This window comes from Dermacentor silvarum, chromosome 2 (genome assembly GCF_013339745.2).
Source record: "Dermacentor silvarum isolate Dsil-2018 chromosome 2, BIME_Dsil_1.4, whole genome shotgun sequence".
In the NCBI taxonomy this organism is placed as follows: domain Eukaryota; kingdom Metazoa; phylum Arthropoda; class Arachnida; order Ixodida; family Ixodidae; genus Dermacentor; species Dermacentor silvarum.
The window spans coordinates 157,224,186-157,242,863 of NC_051155.1; the positions used below are offsets into that span (position 1 = coordinate 157,224,186).

The window sequence follows — 18,678 nt, forward strand, 5'->3', positions numbered from 1 at the left end:
AAAGCGCTGGTCGTCGAAGTGCCAATTCTAGCGGGAGGGCTTCCGAAGCCCAGGCGAAAAGTCAGCGAAGAGCCGCGGACCCCGAGTTGCGGGAGTGCGATGCAGAGGTAAACGTCAGCGAAGAGCCGCCGACCCAGAGTTGCGGGAGCACGATGTTGCGGCCAAACGTCAGCGTCGTCTAGCTCTCGAGGAACCCAACAACGGTGGTGCACGCCTCGGCAACGCTAGCGCCAACTTCCCCAGTGCGACGGCCAGGTTTCAACGCGAGTTTCTCAACCGGAACTTCGGAGCCAGCTGCAGTGCGTGTGACCAGTTGTGATTCGAGCACAACATGGTACACGTCAGTGCTATTCGTTCGGAGGAACACCGAAGAAGCACACGACAAGCTTCGCTAACCCCTATCTCCTCGACAGAAAAGGGGCTACTGATTTTTTTATTGAATGGAAGTAGCCACTGCTCAAATTGCTCAAAGGTTTAAAAAGTCATCAGCTCTAGTATCTGGCCCACTGTATTCACATCTTGATTTTCAAGCTTTTAGGTGTGTACTTTTATATTATTTATTTATTTTATATTAATGTGTAAACTGGAACAGTAGGGTGTAAGTACGAGATATCATTCTGGAACTTTTTCCAAACTACTTATTCAATCGTTATGAGTATGTCAGTATACATAATAATGTGTGATCTTATGGTGAGGTCACCGAGAGTGTGCCACAGGGATCAGTTCTTGGACTTCTTCTGTCTAAAATATACGTTAGTGAACTGTGTGACATTCCCGAGTTTCTTCTATGAATTATGCATGCACAAGGTACCAACGATTCTATAAAGCTACAAATACAACAGCACTTTAATTGAAATCTAATAATTATCTGAAACAACTGTACTGCTGGTTACAACAAAAAAGGCTACAAATAAATTATACCAAAAGAAGATAAATTATATTTGCTTCAAGTCAGAAACCGCGTAATTATATTGCAGCTATTTTCTTTGAAGGGTAATGATAGATCAGGTAAAATGTCAAAATATTAGGGTAGAACCATTCTAACGATCCGTGTCGACGTTTATGCGATTAGCATTAAAGCATTGTACGGACACACCATATTGCTGAGGTCACGTTTATTTAAGTATAATATATGCAATGATCATTCAAAGACTTTCCTTACATCGGCTATACCGGGTGTTCAAAATTAAGCTTTACGGAATTTTTAAAAATTGCCTGTGACAGATGGAATAACTCTTATCGTTGAGTTGGTTTATTCGAAGAGGCGGACATTAGTAGCGCGAGAAATCGAAACACATAATCAACAAATCAACAAAAGTTGAATAAATAATATCTTAGTTAATTACTTTACGACACATATTGCAATTTACGAATTGTAGCCGGTGAGTTTGCAAGACAATTCCACTGCAAATGAATTTTCAGGATGACACCAGTTTGGAGGTATGCGCCATCAAACTTGCCTTAAAAATGCACTGTTGTTAAACTTACTTTTTTACCAAAATGTTGGTTTATACATTGAAGCACAAAAGCCACTAGAACGCCCATGTATCTCGTCCCACACTTTGGAAAATAATATCTCGAAACTGGAGTTGTTCCGTGATGAACTGGATTCAGGACTAATCACGCATACTACTTCCAAAAAAATGGAGCATATACTTGCGATAGAAAGAGCAGGGGACATTGTTCGAAGGCTGTGCTGGAGCCGCAAAGTGAGAGGATTGATGCCCGCGTTACCTGTTAATGACACAATGCGAATACTCTGTCAAAAAGCTCATGCCTTAATGAACAATAAGATCGCTGAAGAGGAGCGCATCTATGCCATAACGCGTAATGATTCCGAATTATTTCGTCAGCTATGCATCACTTTAGATGGCAGTTCACAGAACAGGTAAGCCGAGGGGCAGCTTGTTTTTCTGGTAACATCGTAAAGAAAACAAGTCCGGACGAAAACACAGACCAATAATAAACGCACAGGCCACACAAGCGTAGGAATATTTGTGTTTGCGTTATGTGTGTGGCACTTGGGTGCATGTGCATATTTGGTGCTGATATGAGTCTTCATCTTATTGTTATTTTCTTTGTGACGATGTTGAAAAATTTGCTTTCGAAGCAAGGGTGAATGCGCATGACAGAAAAGCGAAGACGCTGCAAAAAGACATTTTTATTATGTAGTTTCAAAAAAAAAAACATTTCGCACGAATGGACACGCTTTTCATTACAAAAAGATACGGAATGCATGAACTCTCACATTGCGTACTTTCTCGTCTAGGATAGCCTTGAACCATAAAGTCTAATCTGAAAAAGTGATAAAAAGTTTAGTTTCTCACGCGCGAATTGTGATAAGCAATACAGTGATGGTGAGATTAAGACATGAACTACAGAAGAATAGTTGGCTCCCTAGAAGAAAGCGCTAAGTACAAGCGAGAAGCGCAATAACTATTAAAAAGCCTTCCCCTTGCACTATCACAATAAATGATATATATATTCATAGTTATTAACACAAGGTCATCTTAGGTACGAAGTAATGCTTTAGGCCTGCACCTTAGGCGTCATTCCTCTCTGTTAATACAAAGTGTCACAGAGCTTGAAGATTACATACCTAATGAAAACTTATTATAGATTACATACTTATAGTACAAAGCTCTTGAAGACTTGACAAATATTTTTTTCGGAAGTACTACTGGCAGTTCACTCTACTGAAGTATAACCGTCATGTGGAGAATAAGCGTTCATGAGCCGCGTCACCCCAAGGTACGTCCGTTTTCACGGGACATTTTTCTCGAGTTATTCCTAAAATAATGTAGTTTCAAAGCTGAGAAGGTCTTTTAGCGACTTTTAGCTTTGTAGTCATGACCAGCTACTAGGTGGTGATAATTGCCCTGTAGCGCGACTACTCCGAGCGTCGCATGGGCACCGTTTTCATCAGTGGCTGCGGGAGCTGTCAGAACCTTGGTGGCCACGACACCCGCGGCATCTTGAGGGCCGCCGCTAACGTCCGCGCCGACAAGGGTAGTGCGACCACCCACAACGACGGGGCTCGCACTGTTAACCACTGTCGTCGGTGGCCCGTGAAGACGAGTGAACCTTCCTCCGAGGACGACGCGAGCCGGTGCAATAACCGTCCGATGCCCACCACTTGCTCCTCCTAAGTAGGGCACGGTTGGAGAAACGATGGCTGGATGGGGCTTCACCGGGCTTACAAACAGCACCCTTCCTGCATTTGACTTCCCGTCATGGCCGCCCGCCTTGAGGAGCAAGTCTCCACGCTGAGATTTGATGATGCCTGTGCTGACTGCCACAGGCTTGGAGTCGTAGACTGCACCAGCCGGTGCCGAGGAGGCCGTGCCGGGTTCGTTGGTGCGAATGTGAGCACGGAAGCCATTGGCATCCGCCACATAGTCCACCCGGCGGGAGATGCCGTTGGCGTCAGTGTAGCCGTAAGAACCACGCTTGTTGTTGTGCGCGTCGCTGGTCTCGTGCCGGTACTGGGTGTTGCCAAACTCGTCCACAATATCATAGCCGAACTCGTACGGGTGCGGGGGCTGCGATAGTGCAAGGGATCGTTAGCAAAAAAAATATTACAACACCTGTAGCACTTCGCTTGACGTGATAAAATCGGACGTGCTGGAAGATATGCGCTCCAATTTACGTAATCGTCAAAGTGAACGCCACACTAGCTAAATATTTGCGCAATTTGGATAACCCATGCACTTTGCCTCTGTGTTCAATAAGTTTTTATTTCGCTGCTTCGAAGTGAAAGTTATCCTCTCCTGTTATTTACTAGCGAAATATGTACCATACACACGAACTCTGGCGCCCACATACAAACACACACACACGCAGGCAGGCATGCATATGCAGACACAGAGATCGCGCGCTTGCTGCGGAGCAAGTGGAGCAAGGAAGTATGCTATAAATTCACTTCGCATAAGTGGCCCGCATACTCCAAATTTGTGAGGACGGGGACTCGACGTCACAATTCTACGGTCTTCCTCCTCTGGACCCCGTCACACACCGACGTCCCGCTCGCGGGCAACGAGGCGGTCAACGCCGCGGCTCGAGGTCTCACTCGCCGAGCCGTGGCAGACTACGTGGCCGCCGCCTCCGCCCCCGAGTGCGGGTCGTCGGATCTGCCGGATCGAGACACTACGACAGACACGGTGCAACAACAACAATCACAATGGCTGTGGGGCGATCGCCTGACCACGTTCAGAGACCTAACAGAACACTACAGACTCGAAAGACGCAAATTCCCACCACCGCACGTTAAATTAAACAGGAAAGAGGCCGTAAACTTACGCTTACTGCAAACACGCAGTTACCCAAGCCCGGCTGTTTTACGCAACTGTTACCCGAGCTTATACGCGACTGATGCGTGGAAAGCGTGTGGACACAGAGCAACACTGCGACACATGCTCTGGGAATGTGCCGACAACAACGGTACGGAAACCGCCGTCGTTCGCGACGCGCCCAAAACGGCAGGCGTTACTATAGATTAAAGGAAGCCTCGAGCTCGCTCATTCCCGCCGTTGCCCCGGCTGCTGGGGCCGCCGGGGACCTTCTCCGTCGGCATCGCCACCGCTTCGAGGCAGCCCTGAAAAGTTCGGAGCTGGAAGACCAGCTCTGGGCCGTCTGGCAAGCCGAAGATGCCGCCCGAATCCAACTTATAGCCGACACCTGAGACCACTAAAAGCAAAGTGCCGGCTCTTTAAATAAAGTTTATTTCTTCTTCTTCTTCTTCGCATAAGATAAAATGCTACTATAGTCAGCCACTTGCATGTCAGCCAGTGGTAGCCAATTGACATTATCAATGCTTGTTACTTATTTGTAATTTCACGTTTCATGCAGGGCAATAGCATGCGAGAAGAGGTGACAAGTCATCCTCCCTTTTCCAGCACGCGAACTGGCGTTCACATCGCGAAATAAAGCGGCGGTCAATCATAACGTACTACTGCGTTTCTAGCCATCTTCTTAAAACATCATTCACGCAGCAGAAGACGGTTCTTGGTTTCAACCTAAGAGCAGCCTGGTCCGAGCATAAACTCAAGAGAGTTCAAAGGGCAATCTAGCTTACTCACGTAGACAGGCTCCGAGTTTGAACCGGGCACCAAGACTGGTGTAGCCACCTTGGTGATGACAGGAATCTGTGGCACGAAAGCGCGCACTGCTGGTCTACCTCCCACTATGGCACCACCAACGGTAGGGGCCGGAGGACCCGACTTAACGGGGAAAGACGGAAGCGGGCCAAAGGCGCTGTGTACTGCGCGCACCGGATAGTGCGATACCGGCCCGATGGGTGGACGTGGGAAAACGACAGGGGATATTCCACCGGCGTGTGTTTCCGCGGAAGGGGGAGCCAGCGGGTAGGATGGGAGCGGGTACTTCTCGAGCACCGGTGGGACTCCGTGGAATGTTCCAGCGGCCAAATTCGGTGGCGGTAATGTGTCCGTACTTGTCGTGGCTGCTGAAAGGCCTAGTGGCGTCACTGGAAGTATTCGTGGTCCGATGGTTCCATGTATCCGGGGAAGGACGAAGCCCGAGTGCACGGGGTAGCCGGCTCGTACGGTCGTAGCCACGCAAAGACTCAGCAGAATCTGCGAAGAGAAGTCGGCGTTCTGTGGACATGTTTCTTGTTGCACACAAGAATGTTCTTCTTTCTAACCTCGATTTCATGTTCGTAATTATAAAACTGTCATGCGCATTAGCAGTTGTATATCCGCGATGCTCCCGCAGGAAAATAATAGCTCGTTACACACCTCATGTGCTGAAGCAACTGTAGCCACTTACCAAAGCTAGCATGACCTGCTTCCTGAAACCCATCCGGTGTCGCGCGTTTGTCGAGTGACCATATTGTGGCGCGCTCACTGTGCATTTATATAACGGCAGCGTTCTCCCCCATTCTGAGGAGCCACGGAGACGTCAGGATTGAGGACAATGGCACTGGGACTACCCGCTGTTCTTCAGCTCTGCGAAGTCGTCGAGAAACCTCGCTTCCTTCTTGCCCCTGACTGAGCGGCTGAAGGTAGCGGAAGCCTCGAAGCGGCGGGACCGCCTGATCCACTTCAGCCGCCACGCCCCGTAGGGAACATCGGCCAAGCTGCTCTGTGCAAACGAACCCCGCTGTTTCACTTTCACCTCTCCGGTTGCCTTGCTTTCTTCCGCTCGCTGTGTGGCGTGGTGGGTGGTTGGAGGGTGCCTGCAGTCTATAAGTGTTCGGAGTCCGTTAGCGCCGGTTTGTACATCAACCTACAGTTTGAGAAGAGCGGGGAGGCGTGGTTGGCCTCGAGGTAAATAACATACTGTTTGGTGCTTATGCGAATGCCATTAGAAGCCGAGAGCACAATTTATTGTCTAGTCGTATTGCTACATACAGCTCTTGTGAGAATCGTGTATGATGTACCAGGCGCCCCTGAGTACATGAGCGAAGTAGCGTACTGTTCAGCCTAAGTAAAAGAAAGGCAATGTAAATAAATGTGAACCACGAAATAGCGATAACATAAAATTCAATGAGAATGATGGCCAGCAGTATGATTCCGACAAACTGGATCCTCAGCTTTATATTTTTTTAAACATAAGCTTCAGTGCAAAACGCTGAATATTGATGTGCGCAGTTGAAGATTAGGACGTTTCTGGCCTTGGGACGTCCATTTATGTATGCCCTGCATTTAAGTGGTCGTTCTACAAACCACCATGCAGATTTAAACTAGAAAATGAATACTTCACCGAATAACGGCTGCTTAAGTCCGAACTTGAAGAAATATCAGCTCGTATTTGCGTGATAGAAGAATTGTTCACAAAACAAAGTGGTTGAGAGGGAAGTACTATGTTTGCTTACTGCACCGTCCGTGTCATGCGCGCGTCTGACAAATGAACATCGGTGAACTGTTTGTACAACGGAGGAGAGAGAGAAAAACGTCACGCGGAGAGTGACAGGAAGAATATGCTTTCAACTTCCCCGTCTACTGCATTTGTGGCTTCTCTCTTCACACATTCATACGTAAGTATGCACTAACAATACAGAGAGAAGAAATTGTTGATGCCCTTTCTGCTTATCATGCTTTGTATTCATGACGCTGTCGCCGTCATTACAGAAGGACTTTCTGCATGTGCGAAGCTGAACGTGGTCGGGAACGCGGCGTTGCAGTCGATTGCTAATCGCAGTGAATCAACAACTGTCACCAAGTGACGATAATTTGATGACTACTGTGGAAAATGGGCGACATGACGTTCAGCACATCACGAGGCAAGCGGGTGCTAGGTTTCATAAGCCATCACCAGGAAAGATCGGCGGAGAGACTGCTACGGGCGATCACGGCAAGCGCGCTCGCGTGAGGCGAAGCTTGAATCAGAGCTTCGCTAATACAAATAGAGGCGTTCTTTTTGATAGCGAATGCCTATATTTGTATTAGCGAGAGCCTTGAGTTGGGATTTCTTCCCAGTGTGATGCGATGATGCGACGGCGCGCATGCGCAACAAATTGTACAAATGTCGTAGGGTGCCATGAGAACAAAGAGTTGCTAGTAGCGGCCGTCCTTGTCCAATATTGTTCTTTGGGTCCGTTATGAATGAGCGCTAATATTATTAGACTATACAATAAACGTACACTACACAATTTCATTAGTTTCTAATTACTATAACATGCACGAAAGCTTATCGTACCAGCTTGACTTAGTGTCACTGGAGTGTGCTGCTCCTCGTAATAGAATAATGTAACCTTGATATATTCATTGACAGTGCATCTTATTTTTTACTGCTGGGTATGCTTTTGTGTGGGACCTAACGATTTCTAACAATGATGCGGCCGGTTTTCAGGACTTTCACCGATACTTCATGTCACATTTTCATTTGTGTTCACAAATTCCGAAAAGAGCCCAGAGGTGAACCATTTGAACAATATTCTCTCGTTCTTTTCCACGTTTCCATGAGGACAACAATGCTGTCGTGAGCTCTAATTACATGTGATGTCGGATTCCATATTTTCAGGATCGTCGATGTCAGCTAGGTTTACAAAATTGGATTACTAACCACCTACCTTTCATTTGGCAGGTTCTTTTGGATAACGTATTCAAATTTGCGCGAACAAGCACTATATTGGTTCGAGTCACGCCTAAGACGACATAGTTTCATCTGCCTTTCCCTTGAAAACGAGAACAATGAGTGTTGTGCTGCATTCAGTTGGTGCAGATTCCATGATGCCAAACAGGCCAAGCCCTCGTTCACCGGACAAACGCCCTCATCCGCTCTCCTGAATTATGTAAAGTTGTCAAAAGACCCCACCATAACTATAGTTCCGCATCTCCGAGTGACTGACACCTAGATGCAGGGAAATCCTTGGTCGGGTAGTCTGTGGCAGGAAGAAAGATATTAGAATTTCAAATCGCTCTGTGGTCTTGCCCCTGCGTACATCGACTTGGGTCATCGCAAGATCAGCTCGGTCTTGCAGCAGGGTCTTGTGAATGCATGACGTGGCGCTCTTGCACTGTTGCTTGACTATGCTCCTTAGGGCGTGACTTTACTGTTAACTTTCGCTCTCTAGATGTTTTGTTTGGGTTACGGCCTTCTCTCCTCTCAAGTATCTCGCTTTCGTTTCGAAACAACACCATGAAGGCCGGCTGCAAACGACAAATCAGATTGGCATTCAGCCCTTGACAATGCGGACAAATTAATTGTGCGACAATATCAGTAAGAAAGTAGTGCTTCCTTACTTAGTTAGTTCTCACTCATTTTCCTGTCAAAAGTCAGAATAGTGTAGCCGTTTCTGTCAATACCAATTCTTCATATGAAAGACGCGCGAAACTACAACAAGTCGAGATGTAAACGGCCACGACAGCGTTTTTGCTGCTCGTGTTTTTCTTCTCTGGCCCAAGGTAAATTACAAAACATTCAAGGAGGGCTTTATTTTAAGTCCTTCGCCTGACTTGTGATTCCACGTTGACACTAAGGGCTATGATACAATTTCTACACAACACGGGACCGCACACAATATTTTAAGTATGCTCATTTGCTGACGACCAGCACTCATAGCCCCATTTTTTTTAGCAAAACATACATGCGGTCTAGTTGGTCGACATTCATCTTCGAAAGTTCTTAAAGTGCAACAAAAAGGCGAAAAATTAAGAAACTACAGGAAAAGACGGTTTCTCGCAATTCTCTTATCGTTTCTCCGTCTTTCGTCTTTTTGTTGTACTTTAGAATGTTCAAACGGCCCTTATGTTATCGCCATCTACTTTTACCCATTTTTTTTCTCATTTTCCATTTCCCAGCAGAGAGTTCCCAGCTCGATTCCAACAGCACCAAACAACAGTGTTGATTGCAAAGCGGTGCTTCCAACTTTCGTAATGTGCACATGCACTATAACGTGCACTTGTCTAGACATGGAGTTGACATATTGCACTTGACGTGCTGTGTGCGATATCCACGGATTCACGAAGCAGCGTCCTAGAAATGCGCTAGGAGTACAGTTGAACTCTGTAAAGGCCTCTTCATGAAAGTCTGGCAAATCTGCCTTGTCTTGCATGAACTGCTTGCCGATGAATGGCGCTGTGGGCTGCGCGCGTCTGCTGCCGTATGCAAGCGGCTTGGTTTTTCAGATGTCGAGATCCCCTATAAGCATTGTCCGAATTTCCCAGGAGCTGTTCATGCGGTACTGAAGTTTTCATCTATTGCAGGAGCACCGAGGGGGTCTTATAGGCGGGAGCATATAAACGCGCAGAGGAACCAGCCGCTAAGCACTGTGGTAGCGTGAGGCTTTTGCGTTTCACTGCTAAGCCAGAGGGCGCGGAATCAAATCACGACTGCGGCAACCACATTTCCATGAGAACAAAATGCAAAAACGCCCTTGTGCCATGCATTGGCTACACGTTAAAGAAACCCAGATGGTAAAAATTAATCCCCTGTCCCCCACTGCCGCTTGCTTCGCAATCTCGTCGTGGTTCTGACACGTAACGCCCCAGATATTTCTTTGTAGTCGGACGCTCATAAATGCTGTACAAATTTATTTAGAAGGGACAAAGAAAAGATGCGATCTCTGGCGTTTTATTGTGCCGCCGTCTTTCCAAATAATTATGAACTGTCAACTGCAGCAAAACTTCACTATTTGGGGAACATGCCTTCATGTTAGTTGTCAACCTAAATGCAAAGAGGTTAGTGGTATCATTATCATATGCTTTGTGTGGCGATCATGTTTAAGCAATGCGAGAAAAACAGCTCAATGAAAGACGTGAGGGCAACGTTCCGCGATTACGACTCAATGACACTTGAGAAAATATGACAAGAGCCTTGGAAGTATCCACAGCCGGTATTCACAATAAGTACTTACACTAACATTGTCTGCAAAAGGAAATGCTAGCTAATTGGTCTGATTGGCATTATAGCGAAGGTGGCCCGACAAATTCTTAGAGCCCTAGTGAATAAAAGTATTTATGAATTCGCCTCTGATAATTATTGAACTTGTTTTTTTTTGGCATACATCGGGTCTGTGCTATACAGATTAATGCGTGAAATTCAAACGTTTCTTCAAAACACGTACTCCATTGCAGTAAAATTTCTTCCATTAGTCTTGACACATAAAACAAAACGCCGAATGCCAAACTCTGCCACTACATTTAGCCGCACATTTGGAGCTTTAACTTTAGAGACAAAGTTCAGCATCGGGTGTAGGGTGTACGTCGGCAGTTGTGATATGGTGTCCAAATAACAGTTCTCCCATTCCAAAAGCCAATGAGCACCAGTACTGAACCCGGCGGCGAAGATCTGGAGCGCATGAAAATATTTCCCTATTGTTTTCTTTAGTATTCTTGACTATGTTCACTGTATATTTGTGCCAGAGTACGAGAATATCAACGCGCAATGGTGCTGAAATGTTCTCAGTATTCTGCCGATAAGATTCATTTTGCCACTGGGGCAAACATCGGCCAAATTCTGAGTGGCGTTTCTCTTTTTTGTCGTAAATGCATCCCGGTTGGCCGGAATTGGCTTTTAAAAACTGTTCTAGCATAAGAACATTGTAGTGAATGCCAACCCAGATCCTCGAGTGCAATAACGCGCCCTCTTACGAAGGGTTGTAAAATCGTATATTTTATTTGTCAAAGCTGTTACATACAATAGCGAATCGAATCAGCACGTACCATTGAGTGCTAATTTTATATATTTCGCATTAACAGACACCTTAGGCTTGGTCTACATAAATTTGCGGATCCAATGCGTCACTCACCAGCGAACAGGACTGGGACGAGGCCATCTCAAGTACGGAACTCAAGCTCCAGTCCATGGCCGTCCAGAGGGCCCGTGAAAGAGCGGAGAGGCTTGGATTCCCGATTCCCACATGGGAGCAGCCAGCGGCGAGCCGGGGGCCCCAGCGGGTCTCCGCCGGCTAGTCCCTCAGGACCTCAATAAAAGTTCATTGTCTGTCTGTCTGTCCAATGCGCTGTGGGAATCGGTTTGAGCGAAGCTTTCATTGCTGTTTGTAAAGAAGGGTGTTTCTGCTTAATGACTATTTGGAAGTTGAGACCACACGACCCTGATTGACAGTGCGTCTGAGACTCGGAACCGCCTCGCTCACCATCAACTTGTTGCGCTCGCACATGGCACGCATGGCGACGGTACCAGGACGATGAAATGATGACGCCACGACGGCCATGGAATGACGACGTTGGAATGAGGACCATGATGGTGCGAGGACCATGAGATGACAACCATGGTATGACGACGATTGTGCGGTGACGACGTGACGCGCCGACCACGGGATGACAACGGTTTTGCGGAAACGGTGGTAGACGATAAAGGAGCAATGACTGAATGAAGACCATCGGATGACGATGTCGATGGTATGTCGAAGTTTGTGTGACGACGACGCCGTTAGACTAATATGATGCCGATGCTGTAGTGATGCCGATGCTGTGATGACGTTGGAATGACGACATACCACGATGACGATATAATGATGCTGACCGAATGACGACGACAGCTCCAAATGGTGTCGTGATGACGACGATATGGACACGCAGTGACAGCGACAAAGCAGAAACGGCTGAAATATAACGATGACATAAAAGTGAAGCAATTATCACAAATCATGAAGGTGATAACGGGACGACGACGGCATGACAATGAAAGCGTGTAAGTGTTGGAGCTCATGTCCGTGTTCAGGCGCTTCATTACCTTTTTGCACGAGTTAAGTCGTAGGCTCGGTTTGAGCAGTGAATTAAGTTTTATGCGCAAGTGTGAAATGACCCATTGAGCGAAATGCAGCTCCACTAATGTTAAACTTGGGGAGGTGCGAAGCATGCAGTGATGGACCGCAAATGTGCTCATACTGCCTTAAGCAATGGCTCACAACCCCGTAAACGCAGCCTCCCCATTACGACGACATGAGAAAAGTGAAATTCAGCGCTGGAATGATGAGCGGCAACGCAACCAGCTGTGGAAGACGACCTCAAAAACGGGAGCGAGAGTAAAATCGCGAAGCTGTAATTACGACAATGGAAGAAACACGACGGCCTGACGACCACGATCACATAACTAAAGGTCCAATCAGCTATGCAACTTGATCTACTGGGACAGAGAGAGAGAAAGGCAAGAGAAAGAGAGGGAGGTTAACCAGAGACGGACAAGAAGGATGCAATCACGTCGTGGAAGGTCGGATGGAATACGTAGCTGTAAATTAGGGTCATAGGTATGAAGGCGTGGCTCGGCACGCGCTCGGCACGGGCGCGTGCCGAGCGCGAGCACGAGCCGCTTGCTTACCGTGTCTACGACGACGACGACGACAGGAGACGCCGACAGCCCGGGCGACAGCCTGCCGTACACCGTAGCTCAATTGCTAGAGCATCACACGTGTAAGGCGAATACTATAATTTTAGCTCCCACAGGCAGCAAGTTGTGTTTCATCCACTTTCGTCTGCCTTTTTCGTACTATTCTTGCATTTCGTTTAAGATCACAGGCAATTTCCCTTGTGCTCTCTTCGCTTCATTGTCTGTTGGCTTCATGTGGTTGTGACTGACAGAAATTTAGTTCCTTGGTTTTATTGCGATTACCATACATTGCCTACCTCAGCCGTTTTCAGGCTATCTATCTATCTATCTATCTATCTATCTATCTATCTATCTATCTATCTATCTATCTATCTAGCTAGCTAGCTAGCCAGGCTTTTATGCCGCACCAGTAGCGTTGCCTTTCCTCTTTCGAGAGGAAAGAGAGGAAAGAGGAAACTTCGAGAGGAAATTCCACTTAACATTGGTTCAGTGGAATTCATCCAACTTCACACGTCCACGCCTTCATACCTATGACCCTAATTTACAGCTACGTATTCCATCCGGCCTTCCACGACGTGATTGCATCATTCTTGTCAGTATATGGCTTGGAGTAGGATTTGCACTTGTGCATTCCTTTCTTATCGGAATGGCCAATCCCACCATTTGTCATTTCTGTGAATGCAACGAAACAATCGCGCACCTCCTTTGTGAGTGTCCTCGTTTCATCCCGCAAAGAGCAACCATCTCAGCTATGCTAAACTGACTGAACAAGTACTCGCAAACGAAAAACAACATCCTTGGAAACTGGCCTACACGAACATCAGTGCGAGCCGCTATATTTAAAAGACACCGGACTTTGTTAAAAACTGTGACTGTATACTGTGCGACGTAGAATGGGCAGTTGGCATTGGGTAACACTAGAACGCCTTTGCAGACTGCGTCACAGTGCCCGAAGAAACAGTTCTGTATTGTGTGTTGTAAAGGCGTTTATTAGGCACCAGCCTTTTGGACCAACCGTTAGTTCAAGGCCCGAGATCTCAGAACGAGCGGCGTTTCTCGAGGAGAGCGCAGGAGGGATCGACCCACTAGACAGGGCTGGAGAGCATGACCCTCTATGGCGTTCGTATCCTTCGCTACAATCACCCCCGGGAGCGAAAAGGGAGCCGTCGGACGACCTAACAGCTGGTCACTATGAGTGGGTCATAGTAGGTCTTGAGGCGCTCGACGTTGACAATGTCGCGTCCACGACGGCGCATGTCCGTAGAAGGTTCAACTGGTTCGATCACGTAGTTGACGGGAGATGCGCGTTCGACGATACGGTAGGGGCCTTCATACTTGGGCACTAGTTTGGATGAGAGACCAGGTGTAGCGGAAGGAACCGAGAGCCACACAAGCGCTCCAGGGAGGAAGGTCGGTGCAGAAGTGGTGTCACCGCGTGTGCTCTTCTGGCGCTCTTGGTCACTGGATGTAAAGACCCGTGCGAGATCGCGGCACTCTTCGGCATGTCTTGCCGTGTCAGAAATGGGCGCACATTCGGATGCATCCGGCCGGTACGCTAGAATTGTGTCGATGGTGTGCGATGGGTCCCGACCGTACAGTAGGAAAAAAGGTGAAAAGCAGAATGGCGTCCCAATTAGTATGGTCGGAGGCGACGTACATAGCAAGCATGTCCCCGAGGGTACGGTTGAAGCGTTCGGTAAGGCCATTGGTTTGGGGGTGGTACGCCGCAGTTGTGCGATGAACAACGTGGCACTCCTTGAGAATGGCTTCAACGACTTCGGATAGGAAGACACGTCCGCGATCACTAAGCAGTTCCTGGGGTGGCCCATGTCGCAGGATGAATCGTCGAAGCAAGAAGGAGGCAACATCGCGTGCTGTAGCTGTCGGTAGGGCGGCAGTTTCGGCGTATCGCTTCAGGTGGTCGACTGCCACAATGGTCCAGCGATTTCCAGCCGACGTCAGTGGAAGGGGTCCATACAAATCGATGCCGACGCGTCCAAACGGCCGAGTAGGGCAAGGTAAAGGTTGCAGACCGGCTGGCGAGAGGCGGGGCGAATATTTCCGGCGCTGGCAATCGGGACAAGAGCGAACGAACTTGAGAACGTAGCTGTACATCCCGCGCCAGTAATACCGCTGTTGAAGACGCTGGTAAGTCTTGAAAACGCCGCAGTGCGCACACTGTGGATCAGCGTGGAAAGCTGCGCATACTTCGGAACGCAGACTGCGGGGTACCACTAACAACCACTGGCGTCCGTCGGGGTTATAATTGCGTCGGTGAAGCAGGTTGTCGCGAATGGCAAAGTGACGTGCTTGGCGACGCAACGTGTGAGTGCTTGGTTGGGCCGACGAACCAGAAAGCAAGTCTAGAAGGGAGGCAATCCAATGGTCCTTGCGCTGCTCAGAAGCGATGGTGTTAAGGTCGAGCGAAGAAACAATAATCTCGGATAGGGAAGAGCAGGTATTGTCAGGCAACGGAGAGCGCGAGAGGGCGTCGGCGTCAGAATGCTGGCGGCCGTTTCGGTACAGCACGCGGATATCGTAGTCCTGCACGCGAAGTGCCCATCGAACAAGACGGCCAGAAGGGTCCTTCAAGGACGACAGCCAACATAGTGCATGGTGGTCCGTGACGACGTCAAATGGACGGCCATATAAATAAGGTCGGAACTTAGTCAGAGCCCAGATGATGGCTAAGCATTCTTTTTCTGTCACACTGTAATTTGTCTCAGCTTTCGTAAGCGTGCGACTTGCATAGGCGACGACATATTCAGGAAACCCTTGTTTGCGTTGGGCAAGAACAGCGCCGAGGCCAACCCCGCTGGCATCTGTATGCACCTCAGTAGGAGCTGTCGGATCGTAGTGGCGCAAAATTGGCGGGGAGGTAAGCAGATGACGCAGCTTTGTGAAGGCCTCGTCGCACTGGGACGACCACGAAGTGAGGGGCCCGTTGCGTGTAAGCAGTTTCGTCAGGGGTGAGATGATGGCGGCGAAATTGCGAATAAAGCGTCTGAAGTAAGAACACAGACCTATGAAACTGCGCAATTCTTTGACGGATGTTGGCTTAGGGAATTCGGCGACGGCCCGAAGCTTGGCTGGATCGGGGAGTATCCCATCCTTGGATACGACGTAACCGAGGATCGTCAGCTGCCGAGCTGCAAATCGGCACTTCTTGAGGTTTAGTTGTAGGCCTGCGTTTGTTAAGCACGTCAAAACACACCGTAGGCGTTGAAGGTGCGTTGTGAAGTCCGGCGCAAAAACAACAACGTCATCAAGGTAGCACAAGCATGTGTGCCACTTCAAGCCACGCAGAACGGTGTCCATCATGCGCTCAAATGTTGCGGGCGCATTACAAAGCCCAAAAGGCATTACGTTAAATTCGTATAAGCCGTCGGGTGTTACAAAAGCTGTCTTTGGCCGATCGGCGTCAGCCATGGGTACTTGCCAATACCCTGAGCGCAGATCTAAAGATGAAAATAATTCTGCGCCTTGTAGACTGTCAATGGCGTCGTCTATGCGCGGGAGAGGGTAGACGTCCTTGTGTGTGATCTTGTTTAGGCGCCGGTAGTCGACACAGAACCGCACAGAACCATCTTTCTTCGTAACGAGGACCACAGGGGATGCCCATGGACTGTTGGAAGGTCGTATCACCTCGCGGCGAAGCATGTCGTCGACTTGTTCGTTGATTACACGACGCTCTGCAGGAGATACACGATACGGTCGTTGCCGCAATGGCGGTTGCGAGCCAGTGTCGATGCGGTGAGTAACAGTTGATGTCCGGCCTAGGGAAGATTGCCCGACATCGAAAGAAGAACGAAATTCTTCCAAGAGGCACACAAGTTGAGATCGCTGGACCGGCGTAAGGTCATCGGCAATGGAAGAATCAAACACATCACTGGACGGTCCCTCACAGGCAGAAATAGCGGTGAGCGCATTAGAACTAGCGCAGTAAGTTTCATCGGGCACGTCCATAACTTGCACGTCTTCAATCGCTTCGACATTGCCTAGACATTCCCCTCGGAGCAGCATGACAGGGTATGGGAACGGGTTGCAAACGAAAATGGTGCTGTAGCCCTGCTTGATGTCCACTGTCGCAAAAGGTAGCAGCAGGCCTGTCCGAGTAAGGAAGCGGTCAGATGGAGACAGCAGCGCAACAGCGTCTGAGATTCCGCTGCAGTACATGGGCACGACTGTTGACGCGCGGGGAGGAACGTGGGTGTCGTCGTGGACAATTAGCTTGCTCGACAGGGAAGTATTGTCGGTGATCGGCAAGTCTAACAGTGGCGAGAGTTCCATCTCGGCCCGTGCGCAATTGATAACGGCATTGTGGCGCGAGAGGAAATCCCAGCCGAGGATAACGTCGTGAGAACACGAGGTGAGGATTATGAATTCTATGGCGTACAGAACGTCGTCGATAACAACACGAGCAGTGCAAGCCGCTAAGGGGTGGATATGCTGAGCACTGGCTGTGCGGAGGGACAGTCCAGAAAGGGGCGTCGTGACTTTCCGAAGTAGGCGGCAAAGCTTAGCGTCCATAACACATACGGCGGCTCCAGGGTCCACGAGTGCAGATGCGCGAACACCGTCAACAAACACTTCGATCACATTTGAAGGACTGCGTTGAGGACTTTCACGTTTCGACGGCGCCGCAGCCCTTGCCTCTTGGACTGCGACGATTAGTTTTCCTCGTCCCGAGTGACGGGACGGGGTCGCATCGGCGACACTGAGCGACGGCGTGGAGATGGTGAACGGCGGGTAGTTGGCGTCGGGCGCGAAGTCGGTGACATAGCCGAATGGATTCGTAAGATGCACGGTTGAACTGGCTTGTCACGGATGATGCGGCGCTAGGCGGCTGAGCGCGATAACAATAACGAGCGACGTGACCGGCATAGCCGCACGCAAAGCATATCGGCCGGTTGTCGGAAGTACGCCATCGGTTCGCTGGGGCAGGTCCCATCCATGTAAGAGGTCGCGTTGTACAGGGCGGATGCTGGTATGACGGCAAGGCGGGCAGCGGTCGCGGCCTAGCCGCAACGTCGCCATAACGGAGAGGCACACTCGGAGAGAGTGGTTGAGACCTCGCGACGACTTCAGCGTAGCGGAGTGGTGCAGCCGTCGGAACATGTTGGGGCGTTGCGACGACATCGGCGTAGCTTAGTGGAGCGGCCTCAGGATGATGGTGATGCTGGTCTGGCAAGACCTCGGCGATTTCCTGCTCGATCGCGCGACGGAGCGTGGGCATAACATTCGTTGCGGGCTGTTGCACATGCGGTGGCTGAGCGAAGGTTAGCAAGGAGAGCTGGCGTGCAACTTCCTCCCGAACGAATGCTTTCACTTCTGTCAGCAGTGCTGTCTGGTCGGAGATGGTGGCCAAACCAGCAATGTGGCCGTCACGCGATGAAGGGCGACGTGTCAAGGAGCGCTGCCTTCGTAGCTCCTCGTAGCTTTGGCATAGAGTGACGATGTCGGTCACGGACTGAGGATTCTTCGCAAGCAGCATGTTGAACGCATCGTCTTCAATCCCTTTCATGACATTTCTTATTTTGTCGGATTCCGACATCGTCGCGTTGACTCGTCTGCACAAGTCCAGAACATCTTCGATGTAGCTGGTAAATGATTCACCCGGCTGCTGTGCACGTTCTCGCAAACGCGATTCCGCTCGGAGCTTGCGCACCGCAGGGCGACCAAGCACCGCCACCAAAGAAGTCTTGAACGAGGACCACGTCGGAAAATCGGTCTCATGGTTGCTGTACCAGAGACTGGCGACACCCGCGAGATAGAAGATAACATTGCTTAGCTTTGCGGGGTCGTCCCATTTGTTGTGACGGCTGACCCTCTCATACGTTGTCAGCCAATTCTCCACGTCGGTTTCATCCGCGCCGCTGAAGATGGCAGAGTCCCTGTGGCGAGGCACACCAGAGCACATGACAG

General features: G+C 49.2%; 1 protein-coding gene across 1 annotated transcript; it reads right to left on the reverse strand.

The window, feature by feature from the left end:
• Window positions 1-2,825: 2,825 nt before the first annotated feature.
• On the reverse strand, window positions 2,826-5,824 carry LOC125943553 (uncharacterized). The gene is made up of 3 exons (XM_049662947.1): window positions 5,788-5,824; window positions 5,079-5,594; window positions 2,826-3,542 (listed from the first exon to the last, which is right to left on the reverse strand). The coding sequence occupies exons 1-3, from the start codon at window positions 5,818-5,820 to the stop codon at window positions 2,826-2,828; spliced, it is 1,266 nt and encodes a 421-aa protein (XP_049518904.1). The 5' UTR covers window positions 5,821-5,824.
• Between the last annotated feature and the right edge of the window lie 12,854 nt (window positions 5,825-18,678).

Bases quoted from the DNA above. Each gene is read 5' to 3' on its own strand.
- LOC125943553 (XM_049662947.1), bottom strand. From the start codon at position 5,820: ATGGGTTTCAGGAAGCAGGTCATGCTAGCTTTG. The intron at 5,595-5,787 runs GTAAGTGGCTAC...TTCTCTTCGCAG, and splicing joins AGCAGGTCATGCTAGCTTTG to ATTCTGCTGAGTCTTTGCGT. The intron at 3,543-5,078 runs GTGAGTAAGCTA...GCACTATCGCAG, and splicing joins CAAACTCGGAGCCTGTCTAC to CCCCCGCACCCGTACGAGTT.